Here is an 18,795-nt window from a genome sequence, read left to right on the forward strand (position 1 = left end):
TTTACAGGGACATGATAGAAGATCATGATAAAAGCATATAAGGAATAAATATCTGTTTTCTCATATCTTCATAGAGGATTAATCATAGATTTAAATAAGTGATTTGATTTCTTGATGAGAGTGATCGAAATACTTTTTTTCCTAAAAATATATATAAATACTCTTTACCTTAACGAGTGAAATCTCAAATTTTCAATTATAATATGAGAAATTAAGAAAACTCAGATAATTCTCTCAGGTTGATTTCAGATGGAGCCCACCAACAGAGGAATTCTCAAACTGCTTGTTTAAACAATATTTGATGATCCCATCGTTTAAATTAAATTCTTCCTTACCGACAGACCATAGTCTAAAATTTATGGGACCATAAGCAAACATATTAAAACGTTATTCAGATAATAGTTTAATTTTTGTATTCAATAATAGTTCAAATTTTCATATATGGAAAAAGGCGGCGTAGGTGTAATGGATATGCTCTGTGCACATAGATAGAGGAACGATAATTTTCGCACCCTAATTATCGATACCTATGTGTCTATCTGCACCTCTATAGGACGAAACGCAGGTTCTGTTCCTGGGCCCCAAAGCTAAACGAGACAACAATGCTTGGTAGTTTTGCGCAGGTGAGAAAGTACGTTCTAAGAGAGACGGTACAAAAATGTTGTAGTCACTACATGCTGTTTGTCATCTTCCACACCACAGCGGAAGACAGTCGCAATCACTCGCCACGTAGACGATTCAGCGGACCTTTATCGGTTCATAGGAGACATACGTTCTACGATGCTTAATGCTTCTCTCTTCGTAGACGGTTCGGTGTGGGCCCATCTTCGCTTATCCAACCACATAACGGGGATGGGATTGGGTAAGAATAATAGAGTCGAGGAATCATTTACGCTCCTCATACCGTCTACAAATCTGCGTCCGCCCTCGCTTCTCTCTGTCCCCTGTTACCCCGATCTCTCTCATTCCCAATCCTCTCTGTTCTTCGGGTCCAAAGCCCTAAGGATTTGGAAATCGAGGTCTGAAGGAGGTTGCTGCGAACGAGGAGGACGCAGCCACACTAGCCACGACTCCCGGACGTGCTCCAACCACTGAGTGAAGCTCTTCGTTGTGCGGCTCGACGGATTCGTCCGGAAGAACAGTAGCATGGAGCACTTCTCCTCGCCGGATCCAACGGCGGCGCGTCGCCAATCAACAGGCCGGAGCCTGGCGACGGCGCCGCAGCGGACGGTTACGCGTCGGAGGATTTCGCCAAGAAGGGTGAGTCTTCCTTGATCTTTCGTCCCTTTTGCTTCAGTTATTCCTTGGTTTTCGTAGAAAAGGAAAAATAAGATTCTTTTAAGCCGAATGTGAGCTTTTTGAACATATTTCAATACGTTTCTTTAGTTTTCTATTATTACGGGACTACTGCAACCATAAGATTTGTTGGTAACCTTTTTCATGAACAAAGTAGGCTGTTGGGGTAAATGCCACTTATGATATTCTATTTTTGTTTCATATTGTGGAATTCTGAAGTTGCTACTGTTCATCTATCTTGCAACACAAATGAATAGTATACCAAATGGATAGTCAGCTTCATGGGCTTTTTCATACTCAAACACAGGAGTGGTCAGTGGTCGATTCAGGGGGTTAGTGTACCTTTTCTTCGATAGATAAGAAGAGCCAAATCACCGGATGCTTGGCAGAAACCAAACCGAAAGCAAATTATACGAGAATAAAACAGATCACCAAATCAACTTTTATGGTTCGATTTGGTGGTTTAGTTTGTTTATTTTGGAGATAAAATTGAAAATAAATATTCTGAAACTTTACAGTGCATGGCGACAAATATCATAGGTTTTGTGGAGTAATTAGGGTTTGAAAGAAAAATATTATGCTTTTTTTGACTGCTGTGGTTGACAAACCATCGCATATTTACTTCATTGAAGCTATTGATAAGCTATTTATTAGTGGCCTTCACTCATATAACTCAGACAAAAGTGTTATACAGCTGTTCTTTTAACCATCGCATATTCGACAAAAGTCATTGGATGAAATCATATTTACTTCATTGAGGCTATTGATAAGCTATTTATTAGTGGCCTTCACTCATATAACTCAGACAAAAGTGTTATACAGCTGTTCTTTTAACCAGGGTGTTTCCTCTCCAAATTACTCTTTATTGTGCTTTTCGGCCATCTTAATGTTTCTTTGGTACATATATCCGTATTATATTCAGATTTAACTATTTACACACTGCATTAAATTAAAACTATTGCTTTGTCACTACACTTTAATGTCAATAATTAGATTAATCTAACTAGAAAATTTATGTTCAATGATGACAAAATGGTACTTCCAACATACAAAAAGCACACATCACACAAATTAGTCCTTTAGCTTGTATTCATGACTTTAATCGCCTATATCACAAAGCAACAGTCTTAGCATGGCTCCAATACTCATACTCTAGTACTTCAGCTTTCATAATCTTGCAAAATTCTTGACTAATATGGATGATATATTAGAGGAAGACAAGCCTTTCTTCTGAATTACAAACAGATGATGTCGGGTGGTGCAACAATTGATGATTTCTGATTATTGACTAACCATTGCTGCCCACTTTTCTTCTCTTGCTAAACTTCCCATCATCAAGAAGGCCATCTTGGTTCTGCTTATTTCTCCAATCATCAAATGATTCTCTAGCCATGCTGTGATGATTGTTCACAACATCATCATAGTTCTGCCGGTTCTCCTGTACTTGATATCTTTGCTTGGAGGCTCGAAGTCCACGCCTTTCTTTGTTGTTTGTTGATTGCAGATCTGAACCAAGAGTTTCAACCAATGATACTATTAGAATCAAAGCTAAGACCTTCATATTTCAGAACAAAACTTTCACTCTTCAGTAAAGAAAAGATAGAGCAGCACAAGTCAAATAAATCAACTAGGGGTGCACAGTAGAGGTGTGGTACATTCATGCTACTATTTATAGAAGCAATGGAATAGCAAATGGAACTGCTATAGTGCAAGTCTCTAATCTGCTTTGTTTGTGGACAATCCACCCAAGTCAAGATCAATGGATGGTGGGTGGTTATATATCACTATACAAGCATATTTTAATAGCAATAATTTGCAGAGTAAAGGAAAACCTAGCATGGGGCACTGAACCTACCAAATAGGCATTTAACAGCATGCTATCATAAGCTCTCATTTTAAGTCAACCACTACTAGTTATAAAGCTTTCTGTTGTGTTATTTAGAGTATGAGGGGGCCTCTTCAAGGAAAAGCAGGATTCTTTAAAGAGAAGGATAGGAGTCAGTGGATCCCTGATTATATTTTATCATCTTCCTATGATGTTTTACTGTACTCTTGTTGGTTCATAGAGCAGAATCAACTTTAATAAAAAGAAAAAACCAAAAACAGTACTAAAATCAAGGAACAATTGCTTGCAGTATCAATGCTTTAATATAAAGAAAAGGGACAGCTACCGTTACTGTACCATTGGCAGTATAAAGTTTTTGTTGCTGATGTATAGCTCCATAGAATTTCTAGTACAAACTACATTATACATACTGTCATGATCGTGTCACCATTGCAAATTGGCTTTTTCTGGACTACTCGTCTTTACTACTAAGATCCAACATGAAGATCAAAATGATACAAACTGATGCCTACATATTCAGTTCAGTTTTGTTACTCTGGTTCATGACTGCATCTGTTAGAATGGTGCAAATTCGTTATATAGAGGTCTCTTTTTTCCCCCAATTTCATGTGGGTTTAATTGACATCATAAATGCTGTCCTTAAGCATCAAGTTTACGCTGATATTGGATCTTCTTTTTCACATGACAGTAAATTCAATGCTTGTTCAACCACTCTCATGATTGTTTTACAATCCTAAACCAGTAGCAGTTCTGGGATAGAAGGACTTTATAATTATACTTCTATTGTTACATGAACAAATATCTTTTACTTTCCTGGACTTATTCTTTTCTGCAATTTACATGAGAAGTTTCAACATAGAACATACCGGGATCTGGCTAGTTGTATCCAATATTAAAGATTTTGCTATAAGGAGATCAATAAAACCAAACTTGAAATCTTTATCTTAATTGATCTCATTTCCATCCATCTATGGCTACAACAACTCAGTTTTTGTACCCTTGGACCTTTATTCTAATAAAGCCAAATTTTCTATATCTGCATGACATGTAACTTAACAGTTACATTTTTTTTTACCTGCAAGGGTTGTGATACTTCATATACTACAGTATATTGGCAAGCACTCTATTATGTAGTACACAGCTACACACTATCAAGTACTTAACATCTTCAGTCTAATTTATGCCACCACCTCCATTTCCTTGGTTGCTTCCATCATCTCCATATGGGGGCTGCTGACTGGTGGCACCACCCCGGCTGTTATATTGATCTCTTGGTATGCTGTGATGGTTATCAACACTGCTGCCAGAATACCCAAGTGTTGTCTTAACCTTTTCCATATCTCCTCTATCTCTTTGATCCAGATGGCCTAGTTTGTGTCTAGCGGAGCTGCATGTCGCCATTATGAGCACAAGAAACAGCAGAAGAGATACCGACTTCATTCTGGGTTTCTTTTGCTTCTTTACAAGAAATATTTAGTTAAGTAAAATGGAAGAAACTGCAGATAAAGTCAGTATTCACTTGGAGTTTGTTCAGTACAATAAGAGGAAAAATGAAAAAGAGAACCTACCTAATAGAAGAACAACACTAGGGAAATTTGAGAGGCAGGCCTGTGTTAGAAAAGGGTCAGGAGATGTACCAGCTTTTATAGTGATAACTTAAGTAAAAAAAATGGTAATGTGGTCTCCACCAATTACCGACATTATTAAGTGGATGGGCTCATGTTTCCGCTAATGTGTATCTAATATAATTAAGTGAGAGGACCACAAGAATTCTGTGATGTGAAATTGCACTGCAAATTGCCCTACTTTTCACTATGCTTTGTGATGTAAAAAGTTCTCTTAAGCATCCACCTCTTTTTTTGTATAAATCAAAGGCTGAGTTATTGTTCAGGGAGCAGGTTCTGCTATTTATTTTGGAAAATTGATCCTAGTGAGGATAGATTTTGACCATTGACCTTTGTAGAGTTTTGATTTTCAGTTTTAATTTACCTTTTAATACTTGTTTGAAGTTTGATTTAATTGAAGATCCATATATAATTCAAATGTACAGGAAAAATTAATTGTAAAGGATGCATATATAGATGTATGGCTTATAGTCATACTTCAGTGAAAAGAATATGATTATAAATATAAACATCTTTGTTAAGTTAAAACTACATGAAATTAAATGCTTAAGAAATGTGTATGAATGCAAAGGATGTGAATGTGACTGTGAAAATTTTAGTGGTAAAGAGAATACAGATATATTTTCAAATTTTAAAGACAGGTCAAAATGCAGTTGAAACATCAGATTTCCTTATTAGTCAAGTTTTGTTGGTAATCATAAATTGGGCATCTGTAGGCCACCAAATACCAATGATTTCTTTCGTTAATTATGTAATATCATCACCAACAAAAACTAACTTGTCATTATTTCACTTCCATATGCATTGAACCATTTGCTGAGAATGATATCAGAGTTAGTGGTTTGGTGTTGCTATGCATGCAATTAGGTTTAAGCCATTATAGGATTACATTTTTGCCACTCAGTGGGCTGCTTCTTTTTGAAAAGTAACTTTTACTTGCCTGTAGGAAATATATCTTCCTTAACTTTACTGAGATTACCATTTCATTGCTTGTTGCCATCTAATCCTTGAATAAAGAAAACTGAGCACCAGACACTTGGCTACCATTTGAAAAATCATCCTCTAATTTGATATTACATCTGAGAGTACATTACTGATATCACATGAAACAGCTACTAGATTCTCTAGTAAAGGATTATTCTTTTATCTCCATTGCCTGCCTTACATGTTTACATGGTTTGCTTCAGATTGTATGTAGTATTGATGTTGAACAACATGGTAAGGCTCTGAGGCTCAACCTAGTGCCAAACCAGTATTAATAACTACATTTGAATGCCTGTAATATCATGATGCAGGAAGGAAATCTATTTATGAAGACCTCATGAATCATTTTACCACAACACTATGGCTATTAAAAGAACAAGCACTATTTACTGAAGCCTCATCATGAAATAACATACATAGATCTATTAATTTGTACTTACTAAGACCATGTCATGAAAACAACCTAAACAATAACAATCTCTCTATATTTAGAGGTAAGTCTGGGTACATTAACTCTCATGATCTCATATTGACGGGAGCCTCATGCAAGAGGTATATCTTTTATATCATTTTCTAATCATGGGATTAGTTTTCTAATCTTAAGGGGCTATTATTGTTCACCATTAAGAAAAGTGGACTCCCTGCATGTTCTGGATTTAACCAACTTTTAGGGAACAACCTAAATTTAGTTAAGAATGACAATCACCTACTTCCAACACCTGTTTTTTTATAAATTCATCAACTAAATGTCAGATAAATTACTTAAAACCTGGAATATATTTTGGAAATAAGTTGGTATTTAAAATTAGACATCCTTTCCTAAGTATAATTTATCATCATCTTCACACATGGATTCTTCCTCTATTGGTAGGGTTCTCATTCTGTGTATATATATAATCAAGGCTTGCGGTTTTCACCTCTTTACTCCATTAAAATAGGTTTTGAAGACTGAAGACTAGTAGAAAGCTATAGGGATTGGGAGATTGAGGTTTTAAATGAGAAGAAATAGAGACTAAGCAAATTCTTTGCCTTTTATTCTCATAGTGCTTGAAATTATTGGATTGGCCTCTTTAGATGGTTAATGTTCTTTTACTGATACAAACTCTACTAGTATTAGCACTAGTATTTTAATCTGACATTAGTATAGGCATACTGAAAAAAGAACAGTGAAGCCAGATGGATGAAATTATGTCTACAGTACAACAGTACATATGAGCAAATAACTCTACCATGGATGAGAGGATTCTGCTGTAATCTGACAATGCCACATGGGATACAGGACAGCATGATTGTTGATTCTAATTCAACATGATGTTGCATGTTCTGAATAATCAGAAACATTTCTGATCTAAACATCACCGTCCCTGAGATAATCTTGCTGTGAACATGAGATTGACTCAGGGATTGAATAATGCCCTTGACTGTGATGCAGCAGCTTCCTAGGGTAGCATTATTGATACTCTCCAACAGCTTTTGCAAGAACTGATTGAGAAGGCTGTTGACAGCTTTTATACTGAATCCAAAAAGTTGGAACCAGTTGGATTCATTGGATGGATTAGCATTGATTAGATTCAATGGCTTCACCTACCACCAATGCAGGCCAGCTATCATATTGCTTCTTGTTTGTCTCATCAGAATTGAAATGGCCCAGTGATTTGAGAGAAATATGACTTGGGAAATGGATGGTTTAGCAATTTGCAGTTGTATACAGTATCTTACATGATTACTGAAATGTCTCATGGTATATGTGGATTACTTTGGTACAGAGATCTGTTTCATTCTTTAAAGAGTGGACAGGAGGATGGGAAATGTCCATTATGGCTGACAGTCTTCAGACTGTTGTCTCTTTAGCAGTTGTAATAACTTTTCATGAGTGTCTTTGTCATGCTATTTCACTTGCAGATTCAAGTATCTGAATTCTCTGTCTCGCTCTCTCAAGCCTGCAATCGTGGCTTTCGCTAGGTATGTTGCCCATCCAGTCTCTTCTCCTCTGTGATTTGGTATATGCAATCAATGAGTTAGGCTGTTCATTTGCCATATCCTAACATGTACTTGGTAGGTCTTGGAAATCAACTGATGTGACTCGGGAGATTGTTCTCTTGCCAAGAGTTCAAGAACAAAGTGTTGGAGCATAGTGAGCACAGCCTGTGAGGATCAAAAGCTCTCAATCATTGCAATGGACAGCATGTAGATGGGAGCTGCATGCAAAAGCACAAACCTTTGGCGGTAAATCGAGAAGATGCCTGTGGATTCCACGTCACATAGCCTTTAACATCTGAGATAAGGTGGAAGGTATTCTCTTCCCAGTCTCTAATTATATTATCCTTTATAAACCACAATTAATCCTCTCCAAACCCCATCCATATTGCCAAGAAACGATAAGTAAGAAAAGATGAAAAGGAACACTCTGAATCAATCATAAGAATCAATTTGAAAAAGAACAAACATCTAAAAGTTAAAGGTATTTATTTCAAACGCTGTGGATAATAGTATTTGTTATTTTACGTTTTTAATATTTTATTAAGTCAACATCACTGATATTAACCATAATAAGTCCATCTAAGATTTTTGCAATGAATGTTAATGGAAGAGGTATAATAACTAGAGGATTTTAATATTTGAAAGACATATATGGTATATTAAAATTATAATGACAAATATGATATTTGTGCATTTTTACAGTAATATATTGGTAAAAACTAAAAAAAAGTATTTTGCCATGAGAATAAAAATAAAAATAAAATGTGAAGGGTGTGAAAAAGGAACAAAGGCTAAGCAGATTTAATTATAAAAAGGGTGGGGTTTTGTAGTGTGGGAAAGCCCATCAAAATGCAAAGAGCGGCCCCCTGCGGCACACGTCTCCCTTTCTTTTCTCTGCTCGTGCTTTGTTCTTTCGTCAATCCCTTTCCCCTCCTCATCCACCGCCTCCGTCCCTTGCAAGAGAGGAGAAAGCAGAGAAAAAGGAAGAATCTTTTTTAGACCACCTGCCCAATCTCACCCCGCCCAACCCCAACCCTTCTCGATCTCACACGGAAGGTGGATCAAGATGTCGTCACCGAGCAAGCGCCGCGAGATGGACCTGATGAAGCTGTACGTCTCCAGAAAAAAGAAGCGACTTCAATCTGATTCCATTGGTTTTATCTTTGATCGTGTCTTTGTTTCTTGTGGCGTGTAGGATGATCAGTGACTATAAGGTGGAGATGGTGAACGATGGGATGCAAGAATTCTTTGTGGATTTTCATGGCCCGAACGAGAGTAAGTATATCAGCTACTGTTCATAAATATTTTATCTTTCGTTTCTTCCTTGGGTTCCTTTTGCTTGCGGATCTAATTTTGACTATTATGAAAAGAAGTAGTGTAGATCGGCAACGTTTGTTGGTTTTCCGGTTTGATTTCTTGATCAGTGTCTTACTGGTATGAGATGTTGGAGAAAGTTAATAGTAATTGCTTCTTTCGTTAGCTTTCATTTATCTTCCCCTTATACTTTCTCTTTGTTGGCCTGGAATAAAATAGGTATGGTGGTCTTGAGATGTTTCGTGTATTGATTTAGTTGTTCGTTTAGATTGTTTCACCTCAAAATTTTATTTTCTGGCTGTTGTATTTAGATACAGAGGTTAATAAAAAGGTTTGACACAAATGTGCACGCTTTGGATTCTTGGATTATTTATTGGCATTAATCAGTTTGGCCATTGAGCCCTTTATCACACAACTAATGGTTTCTTTGTCTTGACTTAGTAGATCAAAATTTTCATCATTGGATATTTGATCATTTTGTTTACTTTTGGTGCTCAAGGTAGGAGGGTTTCTTTTTTAATTGTTTGATCTAACAGGTCTTTATCAAGGAGGAGTGTGGAGGGTAAGGGTGGAACTACCAGATGCGTATCCTTACAAATCTCCATCAATTGGCTTCATTAATAAGATATATCATCCTAATGTGGATGAAATGTGAGTGTCTGAGTGCTGCCTTCTGTTGTTTCATATGTTTAGCGGAATATTCTTCCACCTTTTGCAGTTTGTTTCCATTAGCGATCGAACAATTTCTGCACTTCACACAATTTTTGTCCTGCAAAATTTTCAGGTCTGGTTCAGTTTGTTTAGATGTTATCAACCAAACTTGGAGTCCCATGTTTGGTAATTGGACTTGACCCGTATCATTTTTATCCATGAACTCAAAGATTCACACATGCTACAATGTGCTACAGCTGATAATTAGCCATTTCTATTCCTTATAAGAATGTGCAACTTTCCTGCCAGATCTTGTCAATGTGTTTGAGGTTTTCCTTCCACAACTTCTTTTGTACCCAAATCCTTCAGATCCCTTGAACGGAGAGGCTGCAGCACTAATGATGCGTGATCGACCTGCTTATGAACAAAAAGTGAAAGGTGCGGAGTTCCCTTTTGTGCATAATATATTTGTTTACAGATTATAGGCACTGCATTTTACCAAATGATGGTAATTCTTCTGACTGCAACTGCTTTATTGTCAATTTCATGAATTATCATTGAATATTTATGGTTTCTCTGCTTCAAATATTTACTTATAGATATTTGCTTAATTCTAACTAGTTTTGATTCACCTAAAAATCAATGTAACTAGTTTTGTGGACTTAAACTTATAAGGTTTTGAATTCAACTCATTGTGCACCAAAACTTGGCATATCTCTGAAGTCTAAACATGAACTCATTTCAAACTGTTAACATGATAAATTCTAGTTGACTGTAGATCCCTTTGAATGAAAATTTTAAGGCAATGAAGTTCAGAATGAATCTGGTTGCCCCTGACATTCGTCACTTCCCATTTATTTATAATGGCTTATGTACTTCATCTCTAAATTGTCAGAAGTTAGAAACATCAGACACAGTCCTTTTCTCTAACCTTCCTAATGTAGGAGTTTGCATTAAAATTTTCTCAAACATCAATTATCCATTTAAATTCCTCATGTTATCTGCTTCCTGAAATTCAGACCTGTAAAGCATGAGGGGTCATGTGTCTATCTCATTTATGACTATATTCTCCATTGATTTTGGTACTCAGTGGATGAACAGGTGGAAACCAATACAGAATTGGTTCTCTGTTGTCTGAAAACGAATTTAGAAAATTTATTATCCAAATAATAAGATGCTTGAGTTTCTCGTCATCTCATGGCACATTATTATTCTATTGGTCTTCAAGTGAGCTTCTACCAAGTTAAGAGCCAATCATTAGCATTCTTTATGAGAAGTGGGAACATCAGGAAAGTTATTAGTGAACAACTTTGGTTCTTTCAAATCATTGATAGATTGCAACAGTTGTTATGTGTTTAATATTTGTAAACAGTTATTTGTAGTAAAAATGGATCAATCATATGAATTATCTGATGTAGTCTTCTTTTGCTTTTTTACTTCAAGAGTCCAGTTAAAGAGCGGAATATCTATTTCTCTTCAGTTGTTTAATAATGCCGAGTCCCTGATTGGTACTGCTTCAAGATGGCTTTAGTTTATGGTTTGGATTATGCAAGTGAAAATCTGAAGTTTATGTGGCCAGAATTTGCAATTGCTGCATCTATTTGAATTTCCACATCTAATTTAGGTAGCCATTGTGATTTCTGTTTATAGTCAGTCATGCTATGGGAGGAGTGCTTGTGAACATTGTGTAACACCTCGGTTTAATCCTCATATCATTAGTCAGTACAAAACATGGACTAACTTATAGGCTTTTGATGTCTGTACTAACATTAATGCTTAAGCATTTTGAGTTAGTAGTCCAGCCTCATCAATTTAATGTATCAATTATCTCATCAAATAGAATTGTGACAAATGATATATATTATACATGATAAGGGACTCGAGTAAAATAGATGGATGAGATATGGAACCACCATAGGTTAGGGTTTGATTTGATTTTGGACTATGTCGATGGTTGACAGTGATGTTAAGTCATTAAGTGTAGAAAATTATAACATACTAATATAATCCCACATCGGATAGGAGCAAAGACCTGAATAAACATAAGTGTCTGTATTATCATTAATTTGGATTTAAACATTTTATCTCATTAGAGACATGAGATGGAAGTAATCGAAACTGTTCAGTATGGGAGGCTTTTCTGTTGATCTGAATCCATCCTTCGTCTGACTAGGTGCCAAAACCTGTGCATATGGTGTTGATAAGACGAGATTCTTTGTTGTTGTTGAGTGTTTTTTCTTCTTTTTTCTTGTATTAAGTTTCTCATTCCACTTCGTTTTCCCTCATCGTCCAGAATACTGTCAAAAATATGCAACGCCCGAAGATGAAGGCGCTTCTTCGGAAGAGAAATCAAGTGAAGAAGAGCTTAGTGAGGATGAATATGATTCTAGCGATGAACAGGTGGTGGGCAAACCTGACCCTTGATAGGGCATTTGTCTGCTAATTGTACATGTCTGATTCACCTACCTACTGAAAAAATCAAATTCTTCCTTTCGTGTGCCATTGTAAATAAGCATCAAAATCATGAAGTCATTTATTAGTGCTGCATGAATGAACTTTTTTAGTGAGACCTGAAACTTCACAAAATTATTATCTCATTATATGAAGTTGTTTTATTACATTTTATGTTACCATGTGAGATATATATATATATATATATATATATATATATATATATATATATATATAAAGAGAGAGAGAGAGAGAGAGAGAGAGAGAGAGAGAGAGAGAGAGAGTGTGTATGTATGTATGTGTATGTTTATGTATATATATGTGTATATATGTATATATACATATATATATATTTATCACTTATACTTCAAGTTGATGTGAAAAATAGAGTTGAATTGGTGGCGTAACCCCCCCTTTTTTTTTTTCCAATTTCTAAGCTTTTAACTATAAACAAAATATAAAATTCACACAACTCACTCTCGTTTTTTGAGAAAACATTTTTTAGGGACTCAAAGCATTTTTCATTTTGCCTACGTAGGATTCTTTATATTGCTTTCCTCACGTATCATTTTATGATTTATGCAATCTAATACCAATTCGGTTAAAACAGGGAAGAAAAAAGAGACTTTATTTTCCGAAGGAAGCAATTATGAATAATTAGGCAATTACATATTTTTATGTCCACGTGACAAGATGACCAGCCAACTTACCGGGGCGCACGTTAGATATAGTGGGCCTTATGGTGCGCCGACCGGCCCTTTTCACCACTTCTCCCTCGGTTTTCTTTGGGGACGCAACAAAAGTCCCTCTTTTCGAGCTCCCGGGCGAGCCCTCACGCCAGAAACCCTAGGCCCCGGTTAAAATCGAGTCCAATCCGCTAATCTTCTTCCGTTTCCTTGCTCGTTGTCCCTGTCAGTCCATTGCTGCGTCAAATTCCGTATCTGAGGTTGGAGAGCCTGTGGCGTGATGGAGGGCTTCATGTTCTCGAGTCCGATGATCATTTCTCCAGGTGGGTTTCGGTTTAAACAACCTCTGATCTTGGCGTCCATTTTGGTGGATTCTATGTGACGTTTTAGATCTTCTTCTTTGTGCTATGCTCGGCGCGGTATTTGATTTGAATGCCCTACCGACGAAGTCGTCTCCCTCTGTGGAGGTTCATAAGTTGGCCTCTTCTCGTATACGTGCAGCTTTTGTGCCTGTTCTGAAGTAAATGGTTCACAGAATCCGATCGCTTGCGGAAAGCTTTTGTTTGCCGTGGTATTAACTAGCCAGGATATTACTTTTGTAGAGCTGCCATTTGGTCTTTAAGGGTTAGAGAAAGAAGAGCCTTGTGGGAAATTAAGATATATGGTCGTTCTCTGTCGGGACATTCAGGTTGGTTAGTGCATTGTTGAACAAAGTGATAGGTCTCCGTGTGAGCGTCTCATTTAATGTAATGAAAATATTTTATAATTTTTTGAAAAAAATAGATAAGCGGTCGGAAGCGAAGACGTTTGAGTGCTAGAATTCGTGTTGAGTCCTTGTGAACAGTTTGTTTCTTTTTGTGGTTCTTAGTATGTTTTGTCTTGTAATTACAATTTGTAGAAGAAACAGTGGATATTGAAATGAGATACTGCTTTACTGCATGCTTTTGTGGCTTGGTTAGAAATGCTAGTTTCATGTAGCACGACCGTAAACCATGGCAAGGGTCTATGGAAACGTAACCAAAGTTTTGGCTGTTCCAGTTTATATCATATGTCAATATATGAACTATCAATCATCTTGGTTGTTCTTCTCCACTTCCAAATGTTCTTGTAGATGTTGAGTCTTATGCTGTTTGCCTGTTCATAACATGGTTTGGTGCATTTAATGTTCCCAAATTATGTCGTGTAAATGATTCTAAATGCTGAAAATTTTGGTCGATCGGCGTTGTCTATAACTGCATACCTTCACCTGATCTGTTACTTTGTGGTTGCAGTGGTATTTGCTTCTTGCCATGTACAATGAGTGTATACTATATGTGTGCTTCCTGATAAATGCCTCTGTCTTGGCAGTTGATGTGGAGCCTCGCATTGCTGATGTCGATGAAATGATAGAAAGCTCTGTTGGGAGAGAATTGTTTGAGCCGATTTTGGAACCATATGAAGGCATGGAATTCGAATCTGAAGAGGCTGCCAGGGCATTTTATCATACATATGCGTCTCAGATGGGTTTCAAAGCACGCGTTAGCTCATTTATCCGTTCAAAACGTGACAAAACAATTATTTCTCGGCAACTTGTATGCTCAAGAGAGGGTTTTCGTTCAACAAAAGATACAAATGGTGAAGGCAGAACTAAACGGCCTAGAATAATAACTAGAGTTGGCTGTAGAGCTATGATTATGGTGAAGAAGCAAAGCTCTGGAAAATGGGTGGTCACAAAGTGCGAAAAGATACATAATCATGTTCTTGGTACACAAGGGAAAGTGGTGATGCTGGATTATGATCCATATCTCCATGAGGATGAAGAAGTGATAGAAAACCCAGTGGGGAATGAAACAAGTATGAACAGTGGAGCAATAAGTGATGAGATGGTAGTCCTTCCACCTGAGGGGGAACCTGGTCTTGAACCTCATGAAGGAATGGAGTTTGAGTCGGAACATGAAGCACAGATATTCTATAAAGAGTATGCAAAACGTGCAGGATTTAGAGCCCGAATTAGCTCATACTATCGATCAAAACGTGATAATTCAATAATCTCTCGGTTGCTTGTGTGTTCAAAGGAAGGATTTCGTGCAAAGAAAGATGAAAATGCTGAAGAGAGACTTCAACGACCTAGAGCTGTTACAAGGATTGGCTGTAAGGCGATGATAATGGTGAAGAAGCGAGATTCTGGAAAATGGACTGTTTCAAAGCTAGTGAAGCATCATAATCATGAATTGACTCCAAGATCAGCATCAGATGATGAGTGCTCAGCGGAAGAGGATGATGAGTTAGTTGAAATGGAACGGGCCTTCGTTTTACATGAGGGTGATGCTATTACTGAACCATATGAGGGCATGGAATTTGAGTCTGAAGATGATGCAAAGATATTTTATATTGCATATTCAAGGCACATTGGCTTTAACATGCGTGTTAGTACATACTACCGGTCAAAGCGAGATAAATCAATCATATCTCGTTTATTTGTGTGCTCAAAGGAGGGATTCTATGTGAAGAAAGATATGGGTGGTGAGAGTAAGATAAAAAGACCTCGAGAAGCCACCAGGGTAGGCTGCAAAGCGATGCTTATGGTAAAGAAGAATAATTCTGGAAAGTGGGTTGTTTCAAAATTTGAAAAAGATCACAATCACCTGCTTGGTTCTTTAAGCAAAATAAGGAAGTTTCGAAAACAGAAGCTTTTATCTGGTAGTCCAGAGGAGAACCAGCTTGAACTAAACCATAATGGTAGGGAGTCACCAACTACTCGATACAACAACTTGTGTCGTGAAGCCATGAAATATGCTGAAGTTGGTGCAGCATCTCCAGATGTTTACAGTGTGGCAATGCATGCTCTACGAGAGGCTGTCGAGAAAGTTACAGCTATTAAAAGAAAGGCAGGTGGAGTTGCAGATCTTGGACCAGTTGTAGGTAAATGTAGTATAGAGAATAGGAATAAACAGGACAGCCAGATTGAGCCTTCTACTCATCTCAATCAACAATCTAGAACAAGATCACACCCTTCAGAAAGTCGGTCCAAGTCAAGTTATGACAGGCCTCCTCGGAAGATGAGAATCTGCAACTCTGGCAAGCAGCCTAGGGATCATATCGGTAGGAGTTGTCCATCAAAGCAGGTGCAGGTGAAATTTTTGGAGATAGTTCTTACTTCTTAGTATAGCCTTTTAAGTAGTTCTGTATTTTTCACGCTGGTTACAATTTTAAATTGGTTGTCTTAATCTTCTTCCTTCTTGGTTTCTCATTTGCAGTTGCAGCAGATCGACATAGTTCCTCATGAATCAGTTAATATGCTATTTGATGAACCAGTCAATGAGCTCATCCAGAAGGGTGATGGATAATATATAATCATGTATATCAACAGTATAGATGTAAATGTAATGACTCTCGCTGCCTTAAACTTTAGTTCTGTATTTAGATGATGCTGATGATTTATCTTATTTCTGTTGTGTTTTCAGGTAGATACAGGTATACTAGATTATCGTGACAGCTTGAATAGATGGCTCATGTCTCGATCACTATCCACCGGTGCTGTGTATTCAGATACTGATTGGTCAGAGCTCAGAGGTAATCAGTTTTGGACAAAGGGCAGTTGTACTTAACATGAAGGATAATTTCATCTTCTAAAATCTAAATGACAATTCTTTCTTTTCCTGCTAAACAAGTATATTATAGTCTCCAAGTTGATACATACTAGTAAGAAGAAGAATATATACAAGTTTGCTGTTGTTGTGGAGCAGATTCAGATGTAATGTCAAGGGCCTATATGTCATCTGGGAACACAAACAGCTAAACCAATAGCATCTCAGTACCTATCTAAGTTGTTACCTATCAAAAAAGAAGAACATGTACTGTTGTTGAGCAGATTCAGATGTAATGTTGAGGGATTGCATCGGCCACTTTTGACGATGAACACATTAGAAAGGTTTAAGTGGGAAATCATGATGAGAATTGCATTACTGGTTGTCTTGGATTGTCATCGTCGCTGTCATGTTTCCCTTCGAAACTTTCACTTCCCATCCAAACAGCAAAAGTTGGCGAGTGACTCTCTGTGTGTCCTTTTCTTATCCTGTCAAAGCAAAGATTTTTAATCGAATCAAAAGCATCCATTGATGATCTAAATCACGTTTTTTCTCTCTCTGTTTCAGTTCCTACCACTCTCTTCAGCTTAGTTGACTCGTCGACGCCACCGGCTCTCCTTCCGCAGGCTGAATTCAGAGCCTGCGCCCTACCGAACAGGGTGCAGGACTTTCCTCCGATAGAAGCGAGGGGAGTCCGCCCGTTGCAGCTGACACGGGTGATGCCGGGCGGGGAGAAACCCAGTTTCGTGTCTGGGAAGAGACGGTAGATCACACGTAGTGAGTGCATGCTTTTGACGTGTTGGAACAGGTTTTCTATGCTCCTCTGTCTGTGATAGCCGCTCCCACAGGTAATTCCAAAGTCCATCTTTGCAGGTTATATATATACATTTATATATTTATATTTATATCAACGAACGAACGTTCATCAGAGCATATCGGACACATTAGAGTCGAGGAGGAAAGGTGTGTGTCTTCTCCATCCCCTTCTTCTCTGATCGCTAGATTTATTTATTAGCTTTGGCTTTCTCGACCATCTTCAGGCACTTCTTCTTCTTCTTCTTCTTCTTCATTTGATATGTTTTCTTCTTTTTATTAATTTTTGGTTTATAATTCACCAGAAAAAAAAAGTAAAACTTATTCCACCGATATTATTTTAAATCTTTAAATATTTAAAATATTATTCTCATAACTTCAATCCTGACTTCACAAATATAAAACGATGAAATGCAATATAACGCAGAGTTCTATTTCAATCATCTCGATGAAGCAATCTTTCATGCAAGATAATAACGTGTATCCTTGCAAAATCCATATCGAGTTATTTGGCTTTTTGTATTACGTATTTGGTGTAGCTATGCTAACTGTTTCAAACGTTGTGGACGTCAGGAATTGGAAATATGAGGAAGCGTAGTCGGAAAATTGTGGCCAGAATCATTGGCCGTCTATGGCGTCTGTTTCGCAGGTGGCTCTTTTTGATGTTCTCCTTTGGCCCCATGCCGCAACACATTGCGTTCATCCTGGATGGGAATCGCAGATACGCCAAGAAACATAACCTCAAGATGGGCGCCGGTCACACCGTCGGTTTCAACTCTCTTGTCGCTGTTCTTCGATACTGCTATGAGTTGGGCGTGAAGCAGGTAACCGTGTATGCTTTCAGCATCGACAACTTCAGGCGGAAACCGGAGGAGGTTAAGGGCCTTATGGCGTTGATGAAGGAGAAGATCGATGAGTTGTTGGATGAAGACACCATCGTACACAAGTTCGGATTGAGGATCAACTTCTGGGGATGCCTGCACATGTTGAGCGAGCCGGCGAGGGCGGCGGCCGAGAGGGCGATGGCGGCCACCGCCAATAACACTGGACCGGTTCTCTCTGTCTGCGTTGCCTACACTTCCACTGACGAGATCTTGCGTGCCATCAAAAAATCGTGCTCGAAAAAGACAGCAGAGGGGTGTCTCAGATTCACTGGCGATCCAGTTCGCGACGGTGCATGCGGTGCCATCGCTGTGGCTGATCTGGAAGAGAACCTTGACAGCGCCGATTGCCCGGACCCTGACATCCTCATCAGGACATCAGGGGAGACTCGGCTCAGTAATTTTCTGCTGTGGCAGAGCACGTTGACCCACTTGCAGAACCCGCTTCCTCTATGGCCTGAGTTCTCGCTGAGAAACCTGATCTGGGCCATCCTGGAGTACCAGAGGGTCTACCCTTACTTGGAAGCAAGGAGACGTAGTCTGGCCAAGAAGCATAACTAAACCTCATTATTATGATGCTTTGCTTTCGACCGATGAATAAGTAATAAACCACCTTACAGCATGTAACTCATCACAAGTCAAAACTACTGCTATATGTATCGCACATGAAAGAATCAAATGGAGATACAGCTGATGACGGTG

General features: G+C 38.0%; 3 protein-coding genes across 13 annotated transcripts; all 3 read left to right on the top strand.

The window, feature by feature from the left end:
- Positions 1-984: 984 nt before the first annotated feature.
- Positions 985-12,263, top strand: LOC135631999 (ubiquitin-conjugating enzyme E2 4-like). 2 transcript variants are annotated; one of them, XM_065140232.1, is made up of 8 exons: positions 985-1,260; positions 7,654-7,713; positions 7,811-8,841; positions 8,927-9,006; positions 9,582-9,696; positions 9,830-9,882; positions 10,006-10,134; positions 11,990-12,263. In XM_065140232.1, the coding sequence occupies exons 3-8, from the start codon at positions 8,798-8,800 to the stop codon at positions 12,118-12,120; spliced, it is 552 nt and encodes a 183-aa protein (XP_064996304.1). In that variant the 5' UTR covers positions 985-1,260; positions 7,654-7,713; positions 7,811-8,797; the 3' UTR covers positions 12,121-12,263. The 2 variants fall into 2 exon arrangements, with proteins under 2 accessions (XP_064996304.1, XP_064996305.1); XM_065140233.1 differs by lacking the exon at positions 985-1,260 and having other exon boundaries at positions 7,583-7,713.
- A 648-nt stretch (positions 12,264-12,911) lies between these two features.
- Positions 12,912-17,247, top strand: LOC135631724 (uncharacterized). Of its 10 annotated transcripts, none has more exons than XR_010494443.1 (5): positions 12,913-13,156; positions 14,105-15,943; positions 16,070-16,195; positions 16,277-16,385; positions 16,967-17,247. XR_010494443.1 is itself a non-coding variant. In XM_065139521.1 (4 exons), the coding sequence occupies exons 2-3, from the start codon at positions 14,123-14,125 to the stop codon at positions 16,157-16,159; spliced, it is 1,905 nt and encodes a 634-aa protein (XP_064995593.1). In that variant the 5' UTR covers positions 12,912-13,156; positions 14,105-14,122; the 3' UTR covers positions 16,160-16,189; positions 16,277-16,777. The 10 variants fall into 10 exon arrangements, 8 of the variants coding, with proteins under 8 accessions (XP_064995593.1, XP_064995590.1, XP_064995591.1 ...); XR_010494444.1 differs by lacking the exon at positions 16,967-17,247 and adding an exon at positions 16,559-16,777; XM_065139521.1 differs by lacking the exon at positions 16,967-17,247 and having other exon boundaries at positions 12,912-13,156; positions 14,105-15,937; positions 16,070-16,189; positions 16,277-16,777.
- LOC103975893 (dehydrodolichyl diphosphate synthase 6-like) lies at positions 17,239-18,715 on the top strand. Its single transcript, XM_009391016.3, has 2 exons — positions 17,239-17,362; positions 17,786-18,715. The coding sequence occupies exon 2, from the start codon at positions 17,797-17,799 to the stop codon at positions 18,652-18,654; it is 858 nt and encodes a 285-aa protein (XP_009389291.1). The 5' UTR covers positions 17,239-17,362; positions 17,786-17,796; the 3' UTR covers positions 18,655-18,715.
- Positions 18,716-18,795: the final 80 nt, after the last annotated feature.

This window comes from Musa acuminata, chromosome BXJ3-2 (genome assembly GCF_036884655.1).
Source record: "Musa acuminata AAA Group cultivar baxijiao chromosome BXJ3-2, Cavendish_Baxijiao_AAA, whole genome shotgun sequence".
Classification (NCBI taxonomy): Eukaryota; Viridiplantae; Streptophyta; class Magnoliopsida; order Zingiberales; family Musaceae; genus Musa; species Musa acuminata.

What these genes read in the sequence shown, in the direction of transcription:
- LOC135631999 (XM_065140232.1), top strand. Translation starts at nt 8,798, where the DNA reads ATGTCGTCACCGAGCAAGCGCCGCGAGATGGACCTGATGAAGCT. An exon ending in GAGATGGACCTGATGAAGCT is followed by an intron (nt 8,842 to 8,926) that starts GTACGTCTCCAG and finishes TGTGGCGTGTAG; the next exon opens with GATGATCAGTGACTATAAGG. An exon ending in AACTTGGAGTCCCATGTTTG is followed by an intron (nt 9,883 to 10,005) that starts GTAATTGGACTT and finishes CTTTCCTGCCAG; the next exon opens with ATCTTGTCAATGTGTTTGAG.
- LOC135631724 (XM_065139518.1), top strand. Translation starts at nt 14,123, where the DNA reads ATGTACAATGAGTGTATACTATATGTGTGCTTCCTGATAAATGCCTCT. An exon ending in GTCCATCAAAGCAGGTGCAG is followed by an intron (nt 15,944 to 16,069) that starts GTGAAATTTTTG and finishes TCTCATTTGCAG; the next exon opens with TTGCAGCAGATCGACATAGT.
- LOC103975893 (XM_009391016.3), top strand. Translation starts at nt 17,797, where the DNA reads ATGAGGAAGCGTAGTCGGAAAATTGTGGCCAGAATCATTGGCCGTCTA.